At 46.8% G+C, this 18642-nt stretch overlaps 1 protein-coding gene across 3 annotated transcripts in view; it reads right to left on the bottom strand.

Annotated features, from left to right (window-relative positions):
* LOC126546126 (alpha-scruin-like) overlaps positions 1-18642 on the bottom strand; it is a 31426-nt gene that overhangs the window by 10987 nt on the left and 1797 nt on the right. For 2 of the 3 annotated variants that reach the window (XM_050194220.3, XM_050194222.3), the window contains exons 2-9: positions 16806-17000; positions 13935-14143; positions 12010-12188; positions 10986-11090; positions 10789-10887; positions 9964-10124; positions 2359-2501; positions 2174-2290 (exon numbers count right to left, since the gene is read on the bottom strand). In XM_050194220.3, the coding sequence (XP_050050177.3) occupies positions 2174-2290; positions 2359-2501; positions 9964-10124; positions 10789-10887; positions 10986-11090; positions 12010-12188; positions 13935-14143; positions 16806-17000 (1208 nt within the window). The remainder of the gene's footprint in view (positions 1-2173; positions 2291-2358; positions 2502-9963; positions 10125-10788; positions 10888-10985; positions 11091-12009; positions 12189-13934; positions 14144-16805; positions 17001-18642) is intronic. The other variant, XM_055061673.2, reaches the window with a different exon arrangement.

Below are 18642 nucleotides of genomic sequence, written 5' to 3' on the forward strand. Positions count from 1 at the left end.
CTGGCTTCACATCCCAAGAGAAGCGGATAACTACCGACATCCAAAAGGAGTCAATAAGGCAACAAAATGTTGACCGCCGAATAGCTGTCAAGTCTCAACATTGATTTGGCGGCGCTTTAGGAATATGTGTGAGAAGTGGTGGCGTGGGCGGATAGGAGGGTGGGAATGCTTCTAATTTCGGGGGGGGGGGGGCGCCCCCCCCCTTGGGTACATGCCTGCTTAACAGGATATGTTATGTAGTGAATATCAGCCTCCACTATTAAAAAATTAAGTTATGGGGTTTTACGTGCCAAAACCACTATCTGATTGTGAGACACGCCGTAGTGGGGGACTTCGGAGATTTGGACCACCTGGGGTTCTTTAACGTACACCTAACTCTAAGTACACGGGTGTTTTCGCATTTCGCCCCCATCGAAATGCGGCTGCCTTGGCCGGGATTAGATTCCGTGACAGTCTCCATCATGATATATATATATATATATATATATATATATATATATATATATATATATATATATATATATATATATATATATATAATCGGATTTATTTCCATCACTATTACATTGATGGAGGGGATGGGAATAAAAGCGATTGACGCTTGACTAAGTTCCCACCCCCCGTACAGCAGGTCAACAGTGGCATGCGACGGCACTTCTGTCACGACAGCAAATACAAAGTCAAACAAAGCATTAGTACAAACACAAGTATGCAAAATACACAATCACCTGCGTGTGTGAAAAAAAAATATAAACCGATTGAAAAGAAAGACAAGTACAGCAACTGAGAACAAAAACGCTTACGAAACAGCGAAAGAACAGCAACCAAAAATACGCTTATAACACAATTAGACACAGAAACGTTCACAGATGCCTACATGTTGGACAGTCAAAGGGACGCGTTAAGGAGAAAGTAGTTGCGAAGGTTAGAGCAGCTAATGCTTCCTAAGTCTATATTTTCATCAATTAATTTGTTAAGTAAGGATGGAAGTTGAAATGCTACCATTTGGCGCCCATAGTTTGTTCTTACTTTTGGTAATACCCAGTGTGGTTTATGCCGGCGTGGATATGTGCGATGAAATAATTCAATCGGGGCTAAGTCAGATATATTACTTATGCATCTTCTTTGTTCTAGTTTGTAGGTGCGTAGTAGTCTATATGCATAGTGGCTGAAAACGTTAATGATCTTGTTCTTGAAAAATAAGTTTTTTGTTGAGTGTCTACTTGGCAGGTTATGAACTAATCTGAGGGCCCGTTTTTCGAGAGTTCCTAGTTTTTTCAGACCGGTTTGTGTAGCAGTACCCCATACTAATGAGCAGTAGTTTAGATGTGAGCGAAATAATGCATGATATAGAGGTAGTTTTATCTTTTGTGGAAGATAATTTTTGGAACGCGTTATAAATCCTATGGTTCTAGATGCCTTTAATGCTACATTGTCTATGTGGTCGTCCCACAGCATGTTTTCGGTGAATGTTACGCCAAGTGATTTGAATGACCTTACTAACTCAATCTGGTCTCTGTTATAAAATAACTCACCGAAATCACCGCATTTTTTATTTTTGGGACGAAAAAGTACTGCCTTTGACTTTGCAGTATTAACAGACAAAGGATTTTTATCGGACCATATATGTATTTTTTCCAGGAGCACATTTGCATTTGTCCTTGACTTACTACTGCTATCGTCAGATAAAAACAAACTAGTATCATCGGCGTAGATTATGAAACGAACATTAGTATCCACACTGATGATATCATTAATGTACAGGTTAAAAAGCAATGGTCCTAAGATACTCCCTTGGGGTACCCCGCACGAAACTGTTCGTAAACTTGATTTATATTCGTTTATCTGGACATACTGTCTTCTATGCGATAGGTTAGATTTAATTAAGAGTGATGCTGCGCCTCTTAATTCCATAACATTTAAGCTTCTGAAACAAGATGCTATGATTTATGCAATCAAAGGCTTTGCTATAATCTAATAAAATTCCCAAGACGAGTAGTACTATATTGCTAAAAGGTTGACTTGAAATGCACTGTAACTTCCCTTGCTAATCAAAACGGACTTTATCAAGAAAAATGCTCATTAAAGATTTCGACTGTCGGTGAATGAACTTCGGATAGTCGACGGCCATTTTGGACGCATAGAGCTATATCTTCTAGTGGTGATAGCGTACCCGTAACAAAGATGACGTCGTTAACGTAAGCAGCTGCGTGGTAGTTTCGAGGCTCTGGCATGGCGTTCACCAGCGTCCACCGATCCTTAAACGGATGGTATTTCAGGACAGCCGAACCTAGAGTGCAACAAGATGGACGTGTAATTTTAGTCGCGCGCCGCTTGCGCGCCGCGTTGCCTCTGTACCTGAGCCCATCGGGTTTCGGGGGTCCAGTCCGCCCACAACCAAGATCACCGGGAAGCGTGGGTCGCACGGCTGCTGTGTCTGTTCTAGCATGCGCAGTCTGGCCGACATCCACGCGGGCGTCATGCGTAGTCCTAAGGCACTCCTGCATTTAGAGGGCGACGCACGCTGGATCTCAGACTGCGCTATTGGCGATTTTCCAAGCGTGGTCTCACTGTCGCAACGGTACTGCACCGATGCCTGCCGGATTTGCGTGCTGCTACCGGCAGCGGCAGTTTACGCAGGCACTCGCACCGAATGCTGCAGTTGCCGTTTCGTTGTGTTAAATTGCGAATAGGAGGCGTACACAGGTGCTGTGATGGCCCGGACATCGCAAAAATTATTCAGATCCCACGCACTATAGGAATCGATGTAAGAGCAGTGTAAGTGCTGGGGCGCTATAACGTAAAACTATTCCAAACTTTTCTACTCTAATTCTGCTATCAGCCCACGGCGATTGGTCAGAAACTTTTTTGGACCACCCCCACTTCACCTGTCTGTCACGCCACGTCACGAAAACCGCGATAGCTCCCCATCTGATATGATGTTACTCACTGATTATGCATGATTGGACCGAACAAAAGAAAAATAGTTATTTCTGATTCGACGCCGTTTTGCCATTAGCCCTCGGCTATTGGTCAAAAGTTTTTGGGCTGCACACACTTCACCTGCCTCTCACGCGACGTCACAATACCGCGAAAACTCAACGCGTCAAAGTGACGTGTACGCGTTAAAGATGCATTAATATGCCGAACAAAACTGAATTTTCTTCTGAATAGCCGCGGGCTGCCCCGTTCCGAAAGGAATAAAAGATGGCTGCCACCGATCGCTTCGGCACTGGCTACTCGCCCCTGTCGGAGAGCATGGGTTTATTTAAAACTTTTTGCGTGGCCGTGTAACGTTTTCGAGAATTTTCGGCACCTTTGCGACCTCGTTCTGCCAACTCTTCTTTGCAGAGGATCAGTTTTAGGGCCATTCTTAAGCTTCCGTTGCATGCCGCCGCGATCGTCAAGGAGTCACCGCAAGCTAAATAAGAGAAAGCGGACCAATCGCAGACGCCGGCACCACCCTCTTCATCCGGTTATCGATATTCAGTGCAGTGGCTCGGCCCCATCGAATCCCTCTCCACTTGAGCATGGTGCTCGCCTCTTGTGAACCAATTAGACAAGACAACCCGCTCAGCGCAGGGAATGTTATTCGTTTTTCAAGCGAACAATAGTGGCCTCCTATGAAAGAGGGGAGCATTTGATTGGTTTGTTGAGACAACCCTGCTGGTGACCGCCCGATGCTTGCGTCGGCGGTTACGCAAATTTGACGTCAGGAGATTGGAATAAAAACATATTGGAATAGTTTTACGTTATACGGCCCCTGGTTGCTTTAATTGGCGATAATTAGCGGTGATGTTGACAGCGAAAGCTAATTTCTTCAACGTTTAGTCTAACACGAGAGTGGTCAGTTGATGTTAAACGTTACTTTGCGTACACCGCTGCTGTTTGTTTACGTAGTACACAGAACACGCAGGGAGAGGTGTTTGCTTCAGGCGTTGTTGTGGGCCATATTTCATGAGCTCTGAGAGGGTTGAACATTGTCATTACCTTACATGGCACATCGCATCGTGGCAGTATTAAGCTTAATTGGATTATGGGGCTGTACGAGCCAAAAACACAATTGGATTATGGGGCACGCCGTAGTGTCGGTCTTCGGATTACTTTTGACACCGTGACGCTCTTTAACGTGTCGCAAAATCTAAGTGCACGTGTGTTTCCTATTTCACCCCCGTCGAAATGCGGCTGCCGCGGTTGGGATCAAATCCGCGACCTCTACCAATGCCATAGCCGCAAAGCTACCGCGGCGGGCACAGAAGTGTTGATTTGGCGGTCGACCGCTTCCGTAGTGTCGCCTGGACCCTGCGGTGAGCTTTAATTAATGCGGCTCTGCTTGTGCCCGCCATGCGTAAGTTGTCCGTTTGACATATCTGCCTGATGTTTATTTTTCAGAAATAGCAGGAACGTACTGTACCGTACCTTGAACTTAAGCTTATCCACTTTCCCTGCAACCGATGTCGTATAGTAGTAGGTTTTCCTTGCCTTCTCACGTCACCTCCCCCCCGCCCCCTTTCTTGTATGGGAACTGCCTCTTCTCCTGCCTCCTCTCTACAGTTCTATCTACGTCCGCTCTGGACTCGCACGTTAGCAGAAAGGGGAGCGCTGTAGTTAATGCAATGCTTTTCAGGGGGGCCACGGATAATTACAGCTGTCAAGAGGCTAATGTGGCGACGTCCAGGGAGCTCCAGAGGGCATCGTGCACATTCGACGCTGTGGGGTCCAAACAAGTTTCTTGCGTCACCTTTCCCCTCTATATTTCCTCTCTATATTTAAGAAAATCGCAATCTGAAATTGAATAAAATCACCTTCAAATTTCTTATCCTTTCATAGAGCAAACGTTTTATTCTAAGGAAAAAACAAATGTCTCCAAAATAAAATTTGTTTACTTTAATTTCTCGTACAATTTCAATTTTACCCTCATGTAGACTTTTTTTCTCAAACTTTAGTTTTATCTCCTGCAATCCGTTTAACTAAAGCTTCTAGTCCAGTCCCCCGTAGTGAGTACAAGCCATGCTATAGGGAGCAAGCAAGCAAGCTTCTCGCACCGCTTCGACAGTTTAGTTACAGCAAAGGCATAATTGCTCTTCTTGGACGAAGAGCCGTCCGAGGTGATGACAGACGACACGCCATCTCTAGCGTCGAGCACGTCTCTTCGCACTTGGGGCCCCACCTCAGTGCTATGGTGTAAGGCTCGCCCCGTCGACATGGAGGTGTCCGGCTCCTGTTTCTACAACAGCGATCCCATGGATTCCGACATCGACTACACTGTCGTGGAAGGCAAACGACTGAAGAGGAAATACCGCAGGACAGGGATCAAAGACGTGAGTGAGCAAGGTTCTGCGGACCACTAGCTTGCTCCGACTTACGCGATTGTATATGTGCCTGTCGACGTCTCAAACAATTTAAATCCGGTTCGTAGGCAGATTCTGAACACCTATCTTGGTAATGCGGCTAATTAAAGAAGTACGGTTCAACAACAGGAAAAACACTTACGGTCGAAATAGCGACACAGGCCGCCCTCGGAACACTTAAAGCTATGAGCATACTAGGACATGTATACAAGTCCGCTCGTTCATTTGCACGCTGGTCGCACTAGGGTAAGTGTCATTCCTGATGTCGTCGTTGACTACAGCGACGCAGAATTTCAAAAGTTTCCGTCTTCAACAGTGAAGATCGTCGACTTTCAGCGCTTCGGCCACTCGACGAGCGTCAAGCTTCTATTCGGGGGAGACACTCTGTCTGATCATGCCAAGGTGGGCTACGTGGGGCACCCGGCGTGTCCTTACGTGCCTCGATCAATGCAATGTCGCAAGTGCTTCATGCTAGTAGGCCATGTCAGCGCTGCCTGCACAGGCAATTGAGACTGCAAGCCTCCGCGTGCAGGCGCCCATGACATATCTTTACACCCTGTCAAAGAGATGATGTGCCTAAATTTCGATGGATCACGCGAGGCGAATTCCAAGGATTGCCCGAAACAGTAAAAGGGGTTGAAAATATTGAACCGGACCAGCAACACCAGCATGTCACACAAAGAGGCGGCAGCGTCAGTGCACCAGAGGAAGAAGCGGTTGCTTTGTCGACGTAGACAAACTGTAGAAACAAACGAGAGTTCCCTAGCTTATATTGCGCAGGCCTAGCAGGAGGTCGTTGAATCGGTTTCGGTTGATCTTCCCGATACATTGCACCAAGCGAGCAACGCAATCCAGGACTCCAATGCATGGCCACGCTTGCCGCCGGGGACAAGGGCCTCGGAATGTTAGAACGAACAACGACAGTGCGCTGAGACATCCCTACCGAACTGTACCATCAAGGCCATGTTGAAGCAAATGATTGACGCCCTGCAGCTGCTCTTGCCTGGTTTAAGTACGCCAGTTGCGCGGACAACTTCGAATATAATGGACGCTGTAGACAGTTTCCCTGCAACCGATGTCGTATAGTAGTAGAGTTTCCTTGCCTTCTCACGTCACCTCCCCTCCCCCCCCCCCTATTTTTATGGGAAGTGCCTCTTTACCTCCCTCTTCTCTACAGTTCTATCTACGTCCCCTCTGGACTCGCACGTTAGTAGAAAGGGGAGCGATGCAGTTTCTTCAATGTTTTGAGGGGGGGTCACGGATGATTACAGCTTTCAAGAGGCTAATGTGGCGACGTCCAGGGAGCTCCAGAGGGCATTCTGCACATTCGATGCGGTGGGATCTAAAAGAGTTTCTATCGTCACCTTTCTTCTCTGAGTCGCTCCTGTCACCCCGACGCGGTGTGCCAGGTAGCAGCAGCGGGAAAGTCGAAGGAAGAAGCAAAGAAAACTTCGCTTTAAAAAGCATTGACGCGAAGCCCAATGAGCACGCTTTCACAAGAACTGCCGTGGCAGGGTGCATCCTAGGCTGTGGCACACACCCGCTGGTTGCATTGAAATAAGCTGCAACGATGTGGTTGGTGATAGGCCCACGCCCGTATAAGCATAGATGCCTCCGGCGCCATATACGAGGGACTTTCTGAAAGCAAGTTCCGTGTTTTTTTTAAAGAGAAGATGGTACACCAGGCGAAACAAACAATCACCGTAATAATCCACGCTCATTGCTGGTTCAACGACGGAAGGAGCGTCAGCGGAGGAGGAATGACGCATGCACAGAGCACCGAAGAAGCGAGAGTAGCAGCAGACCGGCGTGCCCGAGGTTATTCGAGTACAAATTACGATGGCAAACAGAGGTGAGCTGACAACGTGTTCGCTGTTATCCGATATGAATGGGCACCTGTCCCCTGCACTTCCCAACAACAAAGCTGAGGTGTAGCAGGCTGTGCGACAGTTCGTTAGAAATACAATTGAATGTGGGGTTTTACGTGCCAAAACCACAATCTGATGATGAGGTACGCCGTAGTGGCGGATTCCGGAAATTTGGGCTACCTGGGGTTTCTTGACGTGCACCGAAACCAAAGTACACGTGTGTTGGCACGTTTCGCCCCCCATCGAAATGCGGCCGCCGTGGCCGGGATTCGATTCTGCGATCTCGTGCTGAGCAGCCCAACACCATAGCTATTATAAGCAACCGTGGCGGGCGCGACAGTTCCTTGCATAGCAGGGCACCGAGTTTTCCCGGAGTGGTTTCTTCAAACTGATTGCACGCTACAATAAATGTCTCACTGTCGGTGGCGACTATGTGGAAAAACAGTGCAAGGTGTATAGTTAATGATGCCATGGTGTACTTTTTTCCCGGCAATAAAGTTTCCGCGTGAAAATAAATGATGAAACTTATTTTCGGAACGTCCCTCGTACATCAACTGCATTTTCGTATGCTCCTCGAGCGGCGAGCTGCTGCTGAGTTCCGAAAAGGAGGAGAATGCGGAAATAAATGTTGGGGTTTAACATCCGGAAATTACATAGTGCACATTGGTTATAAGGGACGCCTTTGTGGAGGGCTCCGGATTAATTTTGACAACACCTGAGGTTCTTTAACGCGCACCAAAAGAACGGTACAGGAACGTATTTGCATTCGAGAATACTAAATTAAACACGGTAACCGAATGAAAAAAAAAAAAAAACATTCTCACGCATGACCGTCTGTTGGTAAACTCCCTCCTCATTTGCCTGCCTGTTTAGTTCGTGCTCCGAGGAATCTGCTCACTTATGTACTAGGCGCTTTATAAGAGCGCAGGGAAACATGTATCGCGATTAATTTGGCTTTTTTCTTTTTCCTATATATATATATATATATATATATATATATATATATATATATATATATAGGTTGCTTGAAAGGTTGCAAGCCCTTTTTATTTTGTACCTTTGCACTGCCCCAAGGGTAAAAAAGAAAAGCGACTAAGTTTTTTTTTTCTCTCCCGAATTTTGATATATCAGTATCTTCCATAAGACTGTTTTGAGCAAGAAGTACTTATTTACCAGGCTAGTGGGTCATAATAAATTCGGTAGTGTACTCCACGAAATATGCACCGAAAGGTGCGGAAGAAAAGGAGAGACACGAGAGGAAAGAGCGTGGTCTAACAACTGTTTTATTTTTCCGCGCGCCATGAAGCCAATGTAAAGGCAGGTTACACTTGCACCACCACGAGAAAGCACGCCGTCTATAAAAATGTTCCTTCCATCATTGAAAGGAACTGTGACTCGTTTCAGCAAAATTTAAGTATCATGGGTTTCAATCCATACTGGCTTTCTAAACTTGTCACCAGTGTCAGATAACCGGACTTCACTGATTCGGGTTTGATTTCACGCTCTCATGTTATAGTTTGGCGGATATGCATGCTCTTCTTCGTTCTTTCTTTTTTATTTTGTGTCATCAGGTTCAAGTGCCATGCGGTTGGCCTTGTGGTTCAAGAAGGCAGAAAAAATACGCACCTGTCAATGATGAAATGAGCATATTCAAAGATGGCATGTTTTCTCCAGCTGGCGCAAGTGTAACCTGCCTTTGTATTGACTTCATGGTGCTCGGAAAAATAAAACAGTTGGTAGTCTACGCACTTTCCTCTCGTGTCGCTTCTTTTTTCCGCACCTTACGGTGTATATTTTGCGCATTACACTACGGAATTTGGTTTGAGCAGTTGGTGCAACCAATTCACTCGCCCGAAATGACGTCAGTGGCCGGATTCAATCATATACCGGATATACATATATATTCCTTGCGAAATCTGCGGTGTCAGCAAAGACGTTGGGTAGCGGACATCGCGGAGATCTCTGCTGCTTTACAGCGGTTTTCTTAATATTGGTAACATTCGCGATATAGCTTCCGCGGCCGTAAGACATATCCAATCGGCGTTAGAGTTACGGCATGCAGAAGTGAGTTGGAAGACTGATAAAGTACTAGATAAGGTAATAAATGACAGCTAAACGTGGTGTCGAAGCGGCACCCGTAATTTTGTGCCCCTATTAGCTTATCCATATACGCGGTGACGTCGTCTCATTACCTAGCGGCTTAAAAATACATCTTTTAAATGAGTTAGTTAAGAACCTAAGTTCGGGATATTGCGAAATCATAGTGTCTTTTTTTTTTGTGCCCCTATGAGCTTAACCATGTACGCGGTGACGTCGTCTCATTACCTAGCGGCTTAAAAATACATCTTCTAAATGAGTTAAGAATCTAAGTTCGGGATATCGCGAAATCATAGTGTTTTTTTCCATATACGCAATTTTAATATTGCATTTTCATGTTGGACATATTGAAGTTTCAGTGCAGCTTACGTAGTTTTTTTTTTCTTTTAAAATATTATTTTAATGTTCCGATATTTCCCGCTCTGTCAGACGAAGTTGAACGTTACCGTATATCTAGGCTTGCGCATCTTCTCAGATACGCTGCATATGAACATATGCGACCCCACAAGAATCTTTCGAAGACGTGCCTCTACTCGGCGTCATGTTCAATGCCGAGCTCGCGAGAAATAGATAACGCGACAGTGTGCGGCTAGCGAGCACTGTCACGGACGGCGAGACGATTGCACGGAGCTCGGCGCGTCACTTACTTTGTTTTCAGGAAGGAGCTGCCCATGTGCAGGAGCATCCCAAGGTTCGGGTCCATGTCTGCGCGCAGCGTTGTGTAGTGCGCGTACTTTCTCTCGCCAGGTTCGCCGGCACCGCAGTAGGCGTTCAGGGTGGTTGTTGAAGGCTTACTGGGCGGCCACTTCTGCACGCCAGCGTGGAAGCGCAGTTCATTGACTCGTGATTTTAATGGCTGTTGCGTGCGCGGTGCATGCTGCTGCAGGCCTTTGTATGGTTGACCTCGCGTACTTTTTACTCCTCAGGTTTTCGAAGCGCCGGCAGTGCCATATAGAAGGCCATCTGAATGGTGCGACCGGAACTATTGCGATCATTCGCGCATTGCACAGGGAGTAATAGATATATATATACGGTACGTGCTGAAGCGCAGCAAGACGTGGTGGTGTGCAGGATGATCTCCACGGCTGCCCGCAGATTTCCTGTTGTTATATTGGAACGCTCTATTTACGTCACTGCCAGCATGTGTAATTTGCCTCATTTTCATTTTAGGTCAACGTAATTATAGCTCTCCTCTCGCAGGTGGTGGAGTGTGTAATTGCGCAGGCAACCTGTAAGCACTTTGATATACGTAGATTTACTACCGGCTCAGACGACGATGTAAGAAAATGTTATTAGAAGCTTTGTGCTTTCTAAAACCTGTAGGCGTCGCGTGACACAATAGTGCGAGAGACATAAAGGAACGAGAATGGGCACCTGGCTAGGTGCCTGCCTTCCAGTAATCACTATAGCCGCACAATGGTAAAGAAGCGATTATTTCTGGAAGGACTAACTGCGCTTATGGTGTCCCTCACCTCGATGCACACCGGTGCTAGGTCCCTCGGGCATGTGTGCGGCCAATGAGGCATTGAGGTTTGTCGAGAGGCGACAACTTTCGAAGGGCCGTACCGCATCTGCAAACGTCAGTAACGGACATTATCCCAGTGAAGGTGCGGACGCCATCGATTCGGTAGATACTTTTCGCTATGCTTATGTCTACAGAATGACTTACGTTTTTGATGTAGTACTGTAGGGTGCCGTTTCGGTACTGTCGATACGCCCTCTGGATGACTGTGGCAGCGTAACAACGCTCTTGTGGAGTCGCTGTGCTTCCAGGCTGCGAAGAGCGTAAACAAATCCGAGGACATCTAAGCACTTCTTATGAGTAGTGAATGCGAATACATTAATGTTCAATTGGACGCCGCTGAGCGGTCGTTCAAGTTATGAACTCCTCGCAGGTAAGCGAGCGCGTTGAGACGCTTGGTGCGTATTGGTTTGGCGTTACCGAGGCGCAGTTAGAACGCAGGTGAGAGCTTGCGCGGACAAAGCAGAGACACTATACTATTTGTCGACCTCGGAACACCACGAACGCGCTCATTTTATACACTCATGACGTGGCGCCGCCTCCTCTCCATTGGCTGCGCCATCACGTACCCAATGACGCACGCACTAGACCACACGTTTAGTCAGCTCGATGGCTGCTGCGTGACGTGTGCAATGACGCACGGACTAGGCACACCTTCGGTCAGGCAGAACCGTGGAGCCGCCGTGGAGTCGAGGAAGCGTGCGTGCCTCGCACCGCGGAGGCCGGAGTTCAATTCCCACCCAAATCGAAATTTTCTTTTCAATGTTATTGATTTACTTTGTTTGCAGGAACCTCCCGAGAAATTTGACGTCAATCCGAGCATTTCTGATGTGCTTTTACTCTTTTATTTTTGGTACCATCTCTCGGTCACGCCGACGGATTTTTGTTCAGTGGGGCATATAATGCTTTCGCATTAAAAACGAAAATAGGGTGACGAAAAGACTTCTGTGGTCATTTTACAGTGCGACATTTCATAACTTGTGCTGGGGCATAAAATATATTGTGATATACCGCCAAATACAATCCTACCGTATACAGACCTAAATGAGGAAGGACGAACGGCTAGAATATTCAACCGGGAAGAGATTTGATCCAATATCTCTCGTCGCGCGGGGGCAGGGTGCCATGTGGTGAGGCAAGTGGCGATTCTTCCGGAGACTAGTGAACTCACCCACGGACAGCTCTTCAGAACCGTACAGTCCTGAGGCAGCACCACGGCAGCGAATCCGGCAAGGGCCTTGGGCGTCTTGGTGCACCTGATGAAGCTGAGCTGTATGCGGTCGAAAACGATCACGTCCTCGGTCGGGTTGTTCATCTCGTCCTGGCCGCCCACCAGGTACACCTCATAACCTGTAGGTCGCGGAGAACACTCGCTCTCAGATTTCAGCGACGAAGTATGCATCGGAAAGTGTTAATGGAGTCGTACACACACACACAGCGAGAGAGAGAGAGAGAGAGAGAGGGCAGGTTGGCGTTGAGCCTCTGTGGTTGCGCGCTGATGAGCCGTAACTTAGCGACTTCGGTCGACGGTAGTATTTTTTTCCCTCTGAGTAAGTGCGACCTGTTAACCCAGCAAAATTGACTTCTGTGCGGTTTGTACTTCGGACTTTCTAAGAAGAAGAAAGCATTTATTTGTTACGCTACTATGGTACTGTAATCGAGCAAGTAAGCCTTATAGATTTAGAAAATTATGGCCGGAACTCTCTTAAGGGGAGATATCGTGGTGCGAAGCATTATATAGTGGCTCTTGCGCATTTGCAAGCTAAACTTTCTTGCTTCTCTTCTTGTTAGATTAGGGTAGCTCTGTCTATCCCTGACTCTTCTGGCGCATGATGTTGAAGCAACGCTCACGTTCTTTGGTCGAGACATGTTTGCAGCCCGAGAGCAGTAGCAGCTCTGGAGATTGTCCAATCATCGCACCAATGGGTGCGCGCCAATTGCGCCGTAGATGCGCCTCTAGCGCGTGAAGAAGAGGAGCTTCGGACTTCGTTGCGGGTGATGTGGCCTTCATGCCCAAAGGGTCGAGGACCCCTAAATCATCGTATGGTCACGTGACTCACTTTATGTGAACCCTTACTACATAGATAATATAGATTGGCAATTTTCAAACTCCTAATTTAGTTTATCACTTCAGACCTCACAGAACCAAGAAATTGAGTCTTATCTTAAATTTCATTGCATAGATCTAATATGGCATTTCAATGCACATATCTTCACAATTTATTATCATTATATACATTATTAGGTCTAGTTTAAGATCGTAGCGTGATTTTTCCGGATTTATAAGCGAAAAAATGTTTTTTAGGTTAACCGAAAAATTGAAAATGACCTTGCGTGAACTTACTGAGCGCTTCCCATCTAATACGTCGCATAAAAACGTTAGAATTGTTGTCCAGCGTTTACAGCCAGTTTGGTGTAACCCCTCTCTTGTAGGTGCCCACTGCATCCAGGTGAGAAAACAGGTTCATGGACCACTTGATGTTCACTCGCTCAGCTCCTTATTTCATGAGCAACAATAAAAAATCGCGCAAATGGCGCGAGGCAGCAGAAAGACGGGACACCATGAATTGTAAACGTACAACTGAAGGGTCCAGTGAAAACTCCCAAACGCTCACTCAAGACCCCACATGCTCAAACCAAGCGACCCTTTAATGAAGACACGGTGTCCCCGAGTGCTTCATTGTAAACGCAGGGAGATAATCTTTTAAAAGTGTTCGTGCCTCGCTGTTCCAAACAACGCCGTTTTGTGCTACCTTCATTTGCAATGAAGTCTCCTGTTAAGCGTGCACCACCTCACTATGATATACATTGCGGTGAAGCTCAACCAAAATTCAGGAGAGATGACTTGAGAAATAACGCCTACTAGACGGCACAAGGAGGGAATAATTTGGGCATTTTAAATTAGTTTTGATTTACAACGTGTAAACTGTTTGCTCAACGAGTCCTTTCTCTGAGAATTGCGCCGACGGGGTGGTGATCGCGCTGTAAGCACTTCACCTCAGCATCTGCGGCAGCTACATTTTGGCGCCGGCCATCTTTGCAGTCAGGCTGTTTGGAAGTTCTGTAAATGAGCTTTCTGTAGGCAGCTATACTCACCTGTTTTGACGACTCGAACGGAGTGCATGGGGCCGGGCAAGGAGGCGCATCGCTCCCAGCTGCCCTGTGCCACTCGGAGCACGTCGATGCGGTTGGTGCACTCTAACGGCCGTATGTCTACAATGCCACCCACCAGCCAGATGTCGCGCTGCAAGGGCACGGCTGAGCAGAAGGCCCTTTTTCTCGGCATGGGCGAGTGAGTGACCCAGCTGCACAGCATACGACGCCTGTTATCACGCCTCCGTCACCACACTCACAGAAAAAGCGCTCCCACCAAGTACTGGTCGCAGTCATTGCATTTTTCATCGCATAAATGAAAAAAAGAGAAGGAAATGAGTAGTTTGCGGCGATATTTAAATTTTCGAAATGATTCAGGAGACCTCTACTTGGATCTATCTATCTATCTATCTATCTATCTATCTATCTATCTATCTATCTATCTATCTATCTATCTATCTATCTATCTATCTATCTATCTATCTATCTATCTATCTATCTATCTATCTATCTATCTATCTATCTATCTATCTATCTATCTATCTATCTATCTATCTATCTATCTATCTATCTATCTATCTATCTGTCTGTCTGTCTGTCTGTCTGTCTGTCTGTCTGTCTGTCTGTCTGTCTGTCTTTTTCTTTCTTTCTATTCCCTCTTTCCCTTCCAACAGAGTAGGGTAGCCAACCCGACGCATTCCGGTTAACGTCCCTGCCTTCTCTCTTTATTTCCTCCTATCTATCTATCTATCTATCTATCTATCTATCTATCTATCTATCTATCTATCTATCTATCTATCTATCTATCTATCTATCTATCTATCTATCTATCTATCTATCTATCTATCTATCTATCTATCTATCTATCTATCTATCTATGTGTCTGTGTCTGTGTCTGTCTGTCTGTCTGTCTGTCTGTCTGTCTGTCTGTCTGTCTGTCTGTCTGTCTGTACGCATGGCTGTTCATTTTAGGTAGGAAGAATATGCCGTTGGTTTCATACCGTCTGCGATGTACCACTATTGATTTTTAATGGTTGGTTTATGTTACAAGGACAACCTGCGTGGATGCAGGGCGCTTTATTCAATCACTTAAAGGGAAGCTGAAGAGTTTTCCAGAAAAATGAGTGAGGAGCTGTACGTAATGGTTTTCAACCCTCCGAATTCGAATATCGCATCGAAATTGAGCGAAAGAAAGCGCAAACAGATTTTATTTTGACGAAAAGTGCAGCAGCAGACTCGGGCAGCTCGCGCGCCTCGTTTCCGCCTGTGATTGGTCTGGCGCCTCGTGACGTCAACATTGGTGTTCGTCCGGACCGGCCGCTGCCGCCACACATGAAGCACGGTGCAAGGTGGTTTGGCGCTGTGGTTTGGTGCGACGGTAATGGTAAATTTCGAGAGCTTGCGTTTCTCTGAGGAGTTCGTCGTTGCTCCCTACATGTATACGTAGCCGGCCTCTCCAAGAAGCAAAAGATGCTGGTAGCAAGCAGTACTTTCGACGCGAACGAAAGCGAAGTGCTAGCATCTCCTCGTGTTAGAAATGTTCTTTGGTAGGTATGTTGTTTGCAAAGCTGTATTCAGCGATCCAGTGAGTTCGTTTCCTGGCAAACAACTGTACTGTTATGTTCCTGCATGCCTCCTTGTGGAACGTAAGGAGGGATGCGATCGTCGGCATTTTTGCGCTGCCCCAAAGCTGTCGGCAATCTACACAGACGGTTTACACGCGGGAAAAGCTTTCCGGCTCTTGTAGCACGTGTAGTGGCCTTCATCAGCGCCATCCGCAAGCTACTCGTAACCGGAGCCGTAAAGGCGGCGCATTCCGTCGGCTACGTGAGACAGCCGCATTCTCTCTGTGCTTTAGGGGGCGCGCAGCGTCCTAGCATGCGCCGGCTTTTAAACACATGAAAACTTTACACTTGCACTGCATTATGGTAGCTGCATGTTGGCTGTTTCACAACACACGTGCGAATAGAAAATTAATGGCGGTTTGCGACGAAACCTGCGTCAAGGGTGGGAGATGAACATGTACCTTCCGTTCAGCGTGCCAACATGAAGGAGCTAGCAATAAATCAAAATCCAGGTTTGGACGAGTTCGTGTATTCATAAGGTTTTCCAAGACCAGTTACCATCCGTCCGCCCGCACCCGTCCCGCCTTTGTGCGTTCGTTGCCCCGACCTTGTTGCGCTGCGTTTAGAAAGCCTGCTAGCAGAAAATCGTACTCTCTCTCATTCACGCATTATTGATAAACTCTGGTAGTAATCGTCGTCACGGAAGTGGTTAGAGCACAGTGCTGTTGTTCTTGAGCGCTTGAAATTCTTTCGATTCACAGCAACCTCCCATTTAGCTGCAAGCTTCTTGCCTTGCGGGAAGTAATGGAACATCGTCGCGGCCGCTGGTGTTCGTGCAACCGTAGGCTGCACAGAACGCCGGCATGATCGGCCCACCACTTCAACTGATGCTGCGCACGTCAACTACCACTCTACATACACACAAACAAAGGAATGCAGGCTCGAGCGAGGCAGATTATGACGGCACTCACGCAGAAACAAGCGCGGTCGGGCACGGTCGCGGAGACTGCGAAGGAGCGGAACACCAGTGCTGACGTCACTACGTCGCGGTTTCCGGTCTCCGCTCGCATCGTCAGCGTCAGCAGCAGCGCGCAGTGCTCGACGGGGGGCGGAGCGACAGCGCAATTTTAACCGGCGATTACGTCGTTCCTAAGCGGAAATTCCCGCCCAAAATTTTACGTGCATGGTTTATAAGGTTCCCGTATCCGTATATGATCGTCTTATTGAATTCGACAGACTCTTCAGCTTCCCTTTAATAACAGTGACTCCGCCTCAGCAACTGCCAGACGCTTTTTACGTCGATATTTACGTGTCCGTTCGAGGGTCGAAGACGTAGGTTGAGTCCTGAAGGTTGGAGCCGTTGTAGTCGCGAGTAACACCTCCCAAGATCCAGATGCGGTTGTCGAGCGTGACGGCCGCCATGCCCATGAGTCCCACGGGCATCGGGTGAACGAGCGTCCACTGGTCCGCCTTGGTTGAATAAACCTCCGCACTGGGCAGAGTTCTGTCGCCGGGCCATCATGTCAGTAAGCCCGAGCAGAGGTTAGCCCGCGCTTAATTGCATCTGTAAAGGAGTCGCCTCGGCCACAATTTACCGGCGTAGCTGGCCAATAATGGCGTCGCTTTGTGCTATATCAACTTTATGTGGCAACGAAGGTGAAGCTATGGAGGCAAAGCGCGCGCAAGTAACAGCGCTACTGGAAAAAGTCCCACATTTTCATATATAAACATCTTATATACAATAACGCGCCGGAGTGGCGTAGTGGCTTTGGCGTTGCACTGCTCAGCCCGAGGGCGCGGGATTGAATCACGGCCGCGGCGACCGCATCTAGATGGGGGCGAAATGCGAAAACGCCCGTGTACCGTGTATTGGGTGCACGTTAAAGAACTCCAAGTGGTCAAAATTATTCCGGAGTCCCCCACTCCGGTGTGCCTTTTAATCATGATCACGTAAAACCCCATAATCATTTTTATTTACAATATGAAAAGAAGACCAAATGCACTCCTGAGTGTTAAATTTGACTTATTTCTCTGCTTTTCTCTTCGGCGTTCGGGCAAGTGCGAAACCGTCGCACGTGGGTGCTACGCTGATTCAGTATCTGCGAAGCTAAACGCGCTGTCAAATGAACAACATATGTGCAGACGCTCCAAACTCCGCTTAGGCTGGATGCTAGATGACGGATTGTGCCGAGGGGCAAGATAATTTTTTCCTTTGGCGCAAATGTGACATCTTTAGATTCATATCATGAGAATCCAACAAAGACCAGGGAAAACATAGGGGAAATTACTTGTACTTCCCAAGCGAATTAAAGAAATTATAAATTAATAGCAACCAAAGTGGATGAAAAAACAACTTGCCGCAGGTGGGGAACGATCCCACGTCTTCGCATTACGCACATTACCCCCTTTCTTCTCGTTCATTACATAACGAGGGTCTCGAATCCGGCAACATTGATGCCATCAGGTAGCATGTGCGGGCTTATTGACCAGTTGCTTTCACCCCGAAAGACCACGTACTTGTGACGCCTGGGGCAGAAAGGACGTTCCACATCCGCCGCCAAGGTTTGTGAGTGGTGGCGCTGGCTAACACTTCCAAGGTTAGTTCTAGTAGTAACACATAAATACCTAAGGAAGTGGATAGGGAAACGGCGCTGCGGTAGCTCAATTGGTTAGAGCATCGCACGCAAATATATATATATATATATATATATATATATATATATATATATATATATATATATATATATATATATATATATATATATATATATATATTAAATTATGGGGTTTAACGTGCCAAAACCACTTCTGATTATGAGGCACGCCGTAGTGGAGGACTCCGGAAATTTCGACCACCTGGAGTTCTTTAACGTGCACCTAAATCTAAGTACACGGGTGTTTTCGCATTTCGCCCCCATCGAAATGCGGCCGCCGTGGCCGGGATTCGATCCCGCGACCTCGTGCTCAGCAGCCCAACACCATAGCCACTGAGTAACCACGGCGGGTATATATATATATATATATACATATATATATATATATATATATATATATATATATATATATATATATATATATATATATATATATATATATAAATATATATATATATATATATTTAAGGGTTGCTACCGACATGCCCCACA

Source organism: Dermacentor andersoni, chromosome 1, assembly GCF_023375885.2.
Source record: "Dermacentor andersoni chromosome 1, qqDerAnde1_hic_scaffold, whole genome shotgun sequence".
Taxonomy (NCBI): Eukaryota; Metazoa; Arthropoda; class Arachnida; order Ixodida; family Ixodidae; genus Dermacentor; species Dermacentor andersoni.